Genomic DNA, 11,263 nt, shown 5'->3' with positions numbered 1-11,263 from the left:
TTTACTGAAACGAGTAAATTTTATTATTTTTCACAAAAATTTGCCTTAATGGAAATAAAATGGATAAACTATATTGATGAAAATTTTTTCCTTTAGTTTCGAAGGCACTTTTTTCTGGGTGTAGCACTTTTTTAAAAACACATGAAGAAATTAAACTCACACAATGAAAACAATATTTATTATTACGATTACTTTTATGGTTAATTACTCCCATAATGCTCCACCAATCGTTGATACAATGTTCCCAGATCAACCATTAAACGTTTATCCACCAATGTCCTTACACGTAAATCCTTCGGATAGAGGACATCATCTTTGCCAAAAGGTGCTACCATGTAGAATAAAATGGCACGATTGCAACAAACATAAAATCCCACAACCATTTTTTCATTATCATTTAATTGGGTTTGTAAACATTTCGGAAATGGCCGACCCTGGAAGATGTCGTTCAAGGCCATTGTTTAAAACATTCACTCACCTTTCCCATAACACCAAGACATCGTCGTATAAAGTTGGCAAACAATTTTGAGGATTCATTTCGAAGCATTCCGATTTCATTTGTTCACCATCCAATACATTCATAATGTTCAAGTCAAGTTGCAATTTCAACATTTTAGCCAATAACGAAATGGTGCGACGGACTTGGTGGCAGATAATAAAGTGTAGGAGTCATTGTGCCGCCTCTAATCAAAAGGCAATAGACAAATTCTTTAACAATGTGTGTTGTCTCTTCTGTAGGCATAATTGAAATAGAAATGACCCGAAGGCTTTTGAGCAACTCAAAATAAACTTCAATTTTTTAAAATAAAATTAGGGCGACCCGTTGCAATAAAATGAAGCTAAATTGATTTAGTGAAACATGGGCAAGAGATGTGTAATACACATTGTGTATACGTTTTTGTAGTTTCTAATAAAATCTTAAATTGGCCAATAGTAATAGACAAACACAGGAAAATTATATAAAACACCTTAATTCAATTTGTATTAAATGGTGTTGAGGTGTTCACACAGTAGGATTATATGTGGTGACTGCTGAGCTGTTTCACTTGAAACCGTGACAGATATTGTTGCCTGATACTACACCAAAACCAAAAAATTCGTCGTTAATATACATACAGTGGATCACAGTGAAAATGGTCCACTAGTGACAATACGCTTTAAATGTAAAAAGTCAAAGAAATAAATGAAATTATACAAAACAACTAAAATAAATATGTTAAGCTTGTTAATTAGTTTTGAACAAAAATAATATACGAAAGTTTGTTAATTCATATACATAATAAAAACAGGTTGGCTGATAAGTCCCCGGTCTAACAAAGAAAAACACATTATTTTTGTCAAAATTCGTTTTTATTATTCAACATAGTTCCCTTCAAGAGCGATACAACGATTATAACGACCTTCCAATTTTTTGATACCATTTTGGTAGTACTCCTTCGGTTTTGCCTCAAAATAGGCCTCAGTTTCGGCGATCACCTCTTCATTGCAGCCAAATTTTTTTCCTGCGAGCATTCTTTTGAGGTCTGAGAACAAGAAAGAGTCGCTGGAAGCCAGATCTGGAGAATACAATTCGAAGCCCAATTCATGAATTTTTGCCATCGTTCTCAATGACTTGTGTCACGGTGCGTTGTCTTGGTGGAACAACACTTTTTTCTTCTTAATATGGGGCCGTTTTGCCCGATTTCGACCTTCAAACGCTCCAATAACGCCATAAAAGAGTCACTGTTGATGGTTTTTTTCTTCTCAAGATAATCGATAAAAATTATTCCATGCGCATCCCAAAAAACAGAGGCCATTACTTTGCCAGCGGACTTTTGAGTCTTTCCACGCTTCGGAGATGGTTCACCGTTCGCTGTCCACTCAGCCGACTGTCGATTGGACTCAGGAGTGTAGTGATGGAGCCATGTTTCATCCATTGTCACATATCGACGGAAAAACTCGGGCGTTCCTTTGATATCTTTAAGGCCTCTGCTATCTCGATCAACTTCATTTTACGGTCATTCACCTCATCCACCTCTTTCGGGCGTCCACTGCGTTCACCGTCCTCCGTGCTCATTTAACCACGCGTGAATTTTGCATACCAATCAATTATTGTTGATTTCCCTGGGGCAGAGTCCGGAAACTCATTATCAAGCCAAGTTTTTGCTTCCACCGTATTTTCCCCTTCAGAAAACGGTATTTTATCAAAACACGAAATTCCTTTTTATACCCACCACCATAGAATGGTGACGGGGGTATAATAAGTTTGTCATTCCGTTTGTAACGCATCGAAATATCGATTTCCGACTATATAAAGTATATATATTCTTGATCAGGGAGAAATTCTAAGACGATATAACGATGTCCGTCTGTCCGTCTGTCTGTCTGTCTGTCTGTTGTAATCACGCTACAGACTTCAATAATGAAGCAATCGTGCTGAAATTTTGCACAAGCTCGTCTTTTGTCTGCAGGCAGGTCAAGTTCGAAGATGGGCTATATCGGTCCAGGTTTTGATATAGTCCCCATATAAACCGACCTCCCGATTTGGGGTCTTGGGCTTATAGAAGTCGTAGTTTTTATCCAATTTGCCTGAAATTTGAAATCTGGAGGTATTTTATGACCATAAAGAGATGTGAGTATCGGTCCACGTTTTGGTATAGCCCCCATATAGACCGATCTCCCGATTTTACTTCTTGGGCTTATAGAAACCGAAGTTTTTATTCAATTTACGTGAAATTTGAAATCTAGAGGTATTGTAGGACCACAAATACGTGTGCCAAAAATTGTGAGTATCGGTCCATATTTTGGTACAGCCCCCATATAGACCGATCTCCCGATTTTACTTCTTGGGCTTATAGAAAACGCAGTTTTTATTCAATTTACCAGAAATTGGAAATCTAGAGGTATTGTAGGACCACAAATACGTGTGCCAAAAATTGTGAGTATCGGTCCATATTTTGGTATAGCCCCCATATAGACCGATCTCCCGATTTTACTTCTTGGGTTTATAGAAACCGCAGTTTTTATTCAATTTATCTGAAATTGGAAATCTAGAAGTATTGTAGGACCACAAATATGTGTGCCAAAAATTGTGAGTATCGGTCCGTATTTTGGTATAGCCCCCATATAGACCGATCTCCCGATTTTACTTCTTGGGCTTATAGAAACCGCAGTTTTTATTCAATTTACCTGAAATTGGAAATCTAGAGGTATTGTAGGACCACAAATACGTGTGCCAAAAATTGTGAGTATCGGTCCATATTTTGGGATAGCCCCCATATAGACCGTTCTCCCGATTTGGGGTCTTGGGCTTATAGAAACCGTAGTTTTTATCCAATTTGTCTGAAATTCGAAATCTAGAGGTATTTTAGGACCATAAAGAGGTGTGCCGAAAATGGTGAGTATCGATCCATATTTTGGTATAGCCCCCATATAGACCGATTTCCCAATTTTACTTCTTGGTCTTCTAGAATCCGAAGTTTTTATCCTATTTGCCTGAAATTGGAAATCTAGACGTATTTTCGGGTCACAAAGAGGTGTGCCGAAAATGGTGAGTATCGGTCCATATTTTAGTATAGCCCCCATAAGAACGATCTCCCGATTTAACTCCTTGGGTTTCTAGAAACCGTAGTTTTTATCTGATATGCCTGAAATTGTAAATATTCTGGTATTTTAGGCTCACAAAAACGTGTATCGGATTAAGTTTTTATCGGTCCATTTGGTAATGCCTCCATATAGACCGACTTCACTTCTTGAGGGTGTAGAAGGCGCACTGATCATGAAAATTGTTTGAAACTCAATGTAAAATTTCCAGATTTTACTTCTACAGATTTAAGATTTCAAATCAAGACGTTATTTTATAATTTTCTTGCACACTTACAAGAGATGTTAATGATTCCTCTAAACCTCAAACAAAAATGGTTCTTACAAATCCAGAATCTGATATAGTCCTCATAGGTGAAATCTTTAAATTTATCTTCGGGTTGTGTCCTCAAGTCCTCAAGCCCTCCTGAAATTTCAAAGGAAACCCTAATATTTGGTTCATGGTGGTGGGTATTTAAGATTCGGCCCGGCCGAACTTACTGCTGTATATACTTGTTTTCAACTTTTTTTACAATAACAAAAGTTGCTTCACAAAAGACGCTCTATCTCACAAACTAATTGACTTACAGACGTCAAATTTTGACACGAATCATTTGAAGGTTGGTACTAAATAAAAATAATGTGCATTTAGTACTAGCGACGCCATCTATGTGTCAGACCGGGGACTTATCAGCCAACCTGTTAACCTTGATTTGCTTCACTATCCACCTTTCTTGATGTTTGTTAAAAAGCTTTTTTTGGGCTGAATTTCGGTTTATTTATAACACATCCTATAATTTTATATCGGCGAATAATATTTTCCACTGTTGTGCGTGCTTTTTTAACTATTTGCGCTATATCTCTGTGACTTTTACCATTTTTATAGTGCTCAATAATTAAGTTTCGCATCTCAACCGTAGTGTGGCGACCCATTTTGAAATATGTATCAAAGTTTGGAGAAATAGATTATATCACTGCTTGTTTCGCCACAAAATAGTATAGAAGAGTAAATAAAATATGAATAAAGCTGACCAAAAAGAAAAATACGAAAAAGAACCGTTATTTATAGCAGATTTGTATTGTTGACCATTTTCACAGTAACATGAATTTTCTTCTTATTTCGTATAAAGCTTTGAAAAGCATAAAATATTATGGAATTGAAATAAATATTTTGTGTATTTTTTATGCAAATATCATACCCTCACTATTTTAATTAGTTTTTAGTTATATTCGTGTTGATTTCTTAAAATTATTAGTGTGACAATAGTTTTGTAACTACACTAATAGAAAAAATTTCATTATATTAACGAAATGTGTCGTTAAAAGTCAGCCAATGAAACAAATTCGTTAATACAACAAAATTTTTTCGTTAATATAACGAATTTTCTGCAAATCAATGTAACGTTTCGTACTATTAACGAATATTGTCATTGCATTAATGAAAACGTTTCGTTATATCAATGAAAATTTTTCGTTGGCTGACTTTTAATGAAATTTTCTTTGTGTGTAGTGGACCATTATGAAAATGGTCCACTGAGCCACTGTATACATATTCGAAAACCGTTCCTAACGAGAGAGGTTTTATCGCCGCTAAAAGTTACAAACGGATGCAAATTTCCCAGTTGGATAGTATCTTATGACCATAGTCCACTTTTAATAACGAATATCTCATGATGTCTATCATTGAATTGAGGTCTTTCACTTCAATAGCTTAGTGACCTCTCTCCACACTAACCCATAAGGACTATTATCAATTCTCTTTAAACCCTTAATCACCCACCCACCATTCCATGGAAGCAATTTTTTCCGTCCAATTTACTCGGCGGTTCATATTCTATTCTGCTTACTTTAGCCACGTATTTCTTTAATGAATCGGGGGTCAACAGACCCAAAACATTGTAGTGACCGTATGCTTGACTGACTTTATGTTTTACTAACCCACTTGTTGAGTAGGTTGTAAGGTAGTTCTGCTGGTTTAAATTGAATATTACGTAATGTTCACACGTGTGTCTATACGACCATAGGCAAGGATATTAGTCTTCATTGCTATTTTTAATTATTAATTATTAATAATAAGTGTATTATGGTTGGTCATTTCCCGCACTTTTTATACCCTCCACCATAGGATGGGGGAATATTAACTTTGTCATTCCGTTTGTAACACATCGAAATACCATAAAGTATATATATATTCTGGGTCGTGGTGAAATTCGATTGAGTCTATCTGAGCATGTTCGTCCGTCCGTCTGTTGAAATCACGCTAACTTCCGAACGAAACAAGCCATCGACTTTAAACTTGGCACAAGTAGTTGTTATTGATGTAGGTCGGATGGTATTGCAAATGGGCTATATCGTTCCACTTTTACGTATAGCCCCCATATAAACGGACCCCCAAATTTGGATTGCGATTGCTCTAAGAGAAGCAAATTTCATTCGATCCGGCTGAAATTTAATACATGGTGTTAGTATATGGTCTCTAATAACCATGCAAAAATTGGTCCACATAGGTCCATAATTATATATAGCCCCCATATAAACCGATCCCCCGATTTGGCTTCCGGAGCCTCTAAGAGAAGCAAATTTCATCCGATCCGACTGAAATTTGGTATATGGTGTTAGATTATGGTCTCTAACAACCATGCAAAAATTAATCCACATCGGTCCATAATTATATATAGCCCCCATATAAACCGACCCCCGATTTGGCTTCCGGGGCCTCTAAGAGAAGCAAATTTCATCCGATCCGACTGAAATTTGGTATATGGTGTTAGTATATAGTCTCTAATGAACATGCAAAAATTGGTCCACATCGGTCCATAATTATATATAGCACCCATATAAACCCATCCCCCGATTTGGCTTGCGAGGCCTCTAAGAGAAGCAAATTTCATCCGATCCGGCTGCAATTTGGTACATGGTGTTAGTATATGGTTTCTAACAACCATGCAAAAACTGGTCCACATCGGTCCATAATTATATATAGCCCCCATATAAACCGAACCCCCGATTTGGCTTGCGAGGCCTCTAAGAGAAGCAAATTTCATCCGATCCGGCTAAAATTTGGTATATGGTGTTAGTATATGGTCTCTAACAGCCATGCAAAAATTAGTCCACATCGGTCCATAATTATATATAGCCCCCATATAAACCGATCCCCCGATTTGCTTGCGAGGCCTCTAAGAGAAGCAAATTTCATCCGATCAGGCTAAAATTTGGTACGTGGTGTTATTAGATGGTCTCTAACAACCATGCAAAAATTGTTCAATATCGGTCAATAATTATATATAGACCCTATATAAACCGATCCCCAGATTTGAACTTCGGAGCCTCTTGGAGGAGCAAAATTTATCCGATCCGGTTGAAATTTGGTACGTGGTGTTATTAGATGGTCTCTAACAACCATGCACAAATTGGTCCACATCGGTCTATAATTATATATAGCCCCCATATAAACCAATCACCAGATTTGACCTCCGGAGCCTCTTGGAAGACCAAAATTCATCTGATTCAGTTGAAATTTGATACGTGGTGTTAATAAAGGGTGATTTGTTAAGAGCTTGATAACTTTTTTAAAAAAAAAAACGCATAAAATTTGCAAAATCTCATCGGTTCTTTATTTGAAACGTTAGATTGGTCCATGACATTTACTTTTTGAAGATAATTTCATTTAAATGTTGACCGCGGCTGCGTCTTAGGTGGTCCATTCGGAAAGTCCAATTTTGGGCAACTTTTTCGAGCATTTCGGCCGGAATAGCCCGAATTTCTTCGGAAATGTTGTCTTCCAAAGCTGGAATAGTTGCTGGCTTATTTCTGTAGACTTTAGACTTGACGTAGCCCCACAAAAAATAGTCTAAAGGCGTCAAATCGCATGATCTTGGTGGCCAACTTACCGGTCCATTTCTTGAGATGAATTGTTCTCCGAAGTTTTCCCTCAAAATGGCCATAGAATCGCGAGCTGTGTGGCATGTAGCGCCATCTTGTTGAAACCACATGTCAACCAAGTTCAGTTCTTCCATTTTTGGCAACAAAAAGTTTGTTAGCATCGAACGATAGCGATCGCCATTCACCGTAACGTTGCGTCCAACAGCATCTTTGAAAAAATACGGTCCAATGATTCCACCAGCGTACAAACCACACCAAACAGTGCATTTTTCGGGATGCATGGGCAGTTCTTGAACGGCTTCTGGTTGCTCTTCACTCCAAATGCGGCAATTTTGCTTATTTACGTAGCCATTCAACCAGAAATGAGCCTCATCGCTGAACAAAATTTGTCGATAAAAAAGCGGATTTTCTGCCAACTTTTCTAGGGCCCATTCACTGAAAATTCGACGTTGTGGCAGATCGTTCGTCTATTCATGATGAAATGTCAAAGCATACTGAGCATCTTTCTCTTTGACACCATGTCTGAAATCCCACGTGATCTGTCAAATACTAATGCATGAAAATCCTAACCTCAAAAGAATCTCCCTTTATATGGCCTCAAGCTCCCATGCAAAAATTGGTCGAAAGCGCTCCATAATTATATATAGGCCCCATATAAACCGATCCCCAGATTTGACCTCCAGAGCCCCTTGGAAGAGCAAAATTCTTCCCATTCGGTTGAAATTTGGTACGTGATGTTAGTATATGGTATCCAACAACCATGCAGGAATGGGTTCCTATTAGCCCATAATTATATATAGCTCCCATATAAACCGATCACTAGATTTGACCTCCGGTGCCTTTTAGAGAAACAAAATTCATCCGATCTGCTTGAAATTTGGTACGTGGTGATCGTATATGATATTTAACAGCCATGCCAAAAGTGGTCCATATCAGTCCATAATCATAAACCGATCCCGAGATTTGGTTTTGGAGCCTCTTGGAGGCGCAAATTTCATCCGAGTGAGTTGAAATTTGGTACATTGTGCTAGTATATGGTCGTTAACAACCATGCCTAACTAGGTCCATATCGGTCTATAGTTATATATATCCCTCAGATAAATCGATTTCCAATCACACAAAAATTGGTCCATATCAAGTTCATAATTGTATATAGCCCCCATATAAGCGACCCCCATATTTCAATTCTGGCTCTCTACGTACCGTGCAAAAGTCCATATCGATTCGTAATTATTTGTAGACTTAACTATACATAACTTTTTTGTCTAATATATACCACGTATGGACTAACTCACAATTTAGAAAACGATGTTAAGAAGTTTTAAGATACCACAACCCAAGTATTTCGATTGTGGATGACAGTCTTTCGTAGAAGTTTCTACGCAATCCATGGTGAAGGGTACATAAGATTCGGCCTTGCCGATCTTACGGCCGTATATACTTGTTTTTAAATAACCTAAAAAGGTTATATTCTGTTTATTTAATACTGTATATATATTTAATACTATTTACTACTATTTCACTTGTTTTCTTTGATTGACAGCTTGATAGTAATGCACATTTTTGAACATGTCCTGGATAAACAAGTACTCTGTTTTCTTTTAGTCCATCACGGTTTGGGTATCCAGTACTAAAAGAAAAACAAGCCTATTATTGTCATCTAGTGCATGCATCACTTGCCGTCATATATGTCACCAAGACTGTACTATTACAATAAACAACCAAATTTCTTAAAATGCAATACACTTCCATTTGTATTATCTTTAGGCGAAACTCATTAAATACCTGGTCATCGAAGAAATGCAAATGTGAAGTAATTCGAGGAAATTTTCCATATACTTTTTGGTATTTGGTATACCTGCTAAGGATTAATGGCACAGCAAACAGTGTCTCTAATTAGCGTAGATCAAAGACACAGGTAGATGAAAGGCATTGTGATTTTCAACTAATTAACGTGAAAAAAATTAGACAAAGACGATTTGAATATTCCACGAAAAATTGCAAGGATAATAAAATGGTTCAAAATGGTTTCACGAAATTTTAACATCTGAATGCTAGAAATCAATATCCTATAAATACCAAAGGTCTCTGCAGCACTAGACATTAGTGTCATTAAGTCATCTCAAGAGTGAAGTTCTAGTGATATCCTTAACGAGAATGAGACCAATTCGATTATTTTATGCTACAGCCATTGTTACATTAGGAGCCCATGTTCTAGCTGTCCCCATAGATTCATCGGGAAATGAAGTGTCAGTGGAAGAGTCCAATGGCGTTGCAGAACCAAGCGAAGCTATTGAAGAAAGTAAACCACCTGCAACTCCAGGCCCTAAACCAGTTGATGAGGAGGCAACAAATTCGAATCCAGAAGCCACATATGTGGTAAGTGAATACAAACATATTAGTCCAGTACCCGCTCTATATATACAGATCGACTGATCACTCAGAAAGAGAACTGGCACAAATTGTATATCCATCTTCATCAATACATTCGTATCGTCATTACTAATATTAAAAATACCTCTTTCCTCCACCATTTAGCTACCAGAAAATCATGGATCAAGTACAGGCGCACACTTTGATCCTTCCATATATGCTGGCTATGTAACACCTGAAGCTTTCCAGCAATATTTATCACAATTTGCTGGGGCATTTGCTCCGTATGCTTATCCTGGTTATGGAGCAGCTCCTACACCCGTATATCCAGGACCATTTGCTGTACAAACCGGCTATGATGGATTCTTGGTACCTGCTATAACCACAAGTGTGTCACCCAGTAATACGGCAGTTTCCACCTCTATAATCGGTAATATAGCTACAGTTATTCATACGATCTCAACATTCCTTATGCGTTCACCATTCATTCAAATAATTTTGACCGCATTGGGAGCATTGGCAATGATTGTCTTCGGGGGTGCTCTAACCACTGCTATCTGCAATTTTACACCCCTCTGTAATATTTCCCTAAAGGCTGTTACTTATTTACGTGGTGATGGAGCAGCCGATATGGGCCGTATGATAGCTGAAGAAATGACACCAGAACGGGTGAGAAGGGCGGCGGAATTTGTAAGAAATGCCATTCGTAAATACAAAGAATTGCAAACTCGAATGCAAGCAGAAGATCAACGATCGTAGTTTAAGAAATTACATTTAAAAAACAGAGATATTTGTTTAAGCATAAAAAGGGGGTATAATAATTATCGTAGTTTGTAAGCTTTAAAGAGCATCCAATAGATTTTAATTTTATCGACAGTCTTTTTTGTAAATAAAAGGATTTAACACTACATAGAATAAGTCTTTTGTTTTAGTTATTCTACTATGTTTTTACACTCAAAAAAAAAGGGAACCCAAAATTTTATCTTTGTAGAAATTTTTGTCAAAATTTTATTTCTGTAGAAACATTTCTTAAAATTTTAATTCTGTAGAAAATTTCCTTAAAATTTTATATCTATAGAAAAATTTCTCAAAATTTTATTTTTATAGATTTTTTTTTCAAAATTTTATCTTTATAGAAAATTTTGTCAAAATTTTATTTCTATAGAGAATCTCCTTAAAATGTTATGCCCATAGAAAATTTTATAAAAATTTTATTTATTTAGAAAATTTTATCAACATTTTATTTCTATGGAAAATTTTGTAAAAATTTTATTTCTGTAGAAAATTTTCTTAACTTTTTATTTCTATAGAAAATTTTTTCAAAATTTTATTTCTATAGAAAATTTTTTCAAAATTTTATTTCTATAGAGAATTTTCTCAAACCTTTATGCTTATAGAATTTTTTTTTCAAAAAGTTATGCCCATAGAAAATTTTATTTCTTTAGAA

At 36.4% G+C, this 11,263-nt stretch overlaps 1 protein-coding gene and 1 pseudogene across 1 annotated transcript; one reads left to right on the top strand and one right to left on the bottom strand.

Moving 5' to 3' along the window:
- Positions 1–200: 200 nt before the first annotated feature.
- Positions 201–727, bottom strand: LOC142234979 (glutathione S-transferase D7-like; annotated as a pseudogene).
- An 8,813-nt stretch (positions 728–9,540) lies between these two features.
- LOC142219479 (uncharacterized) lies at positions 9,541–10,724 on the top strand. Its single transcript, XM_075288446.1, has 2 exons — positions 9,541–9,822; positions 9,982–10,724. Exons 1-2 carry the CDS (start codon positions 9,601–9,603, stop codon positions 10,573–10,575), a joined length of 816 nt encoding a protein of 271 aa, XP_075144561.1. The 5' UTR covers positions 9,541–9,600; the 3' UTR covers positions 10,576–10,724.
- Positions 10,725–11,263: the final 539 nt, after the last annotated feature.

The sequence above is a fragment of the Haematobia irritans genome, chromosome 1 (assembly GCF_050003625.1).
Source record: "Haematobia irritans isolate KBUSLIRL chromosome 1, ASM5000362v1, whole genome shotgun sequence".
Lineage (NCBI taxonomy): Eukaryota > Metazoa > Arthropoda > Insecta > Diptera > Muscidae > Haematobia > Haematobia irritans.
Note: the sequence above shows the minus strand (reverse complement) of the source record. Positions and strands in the feature narration are given on the sequence as shown.

Bases quoted from the DNA above. Each gene is read 5' to 3' on its own strand.
- LOC142219479 (XM_075288446.1), top strand. From the start codon at position 9,601: ATGAGACCAATTCGATTATTTTATGCTACAGCCATTGTTACATTAGGA. The intron at 9,823-9,981 runs GTAAGTGAATAC...TCCACCATTTAG, and splicing joins ATCCAGAAGCCACATATGTG to CTACCAGAAAATCATGGATC.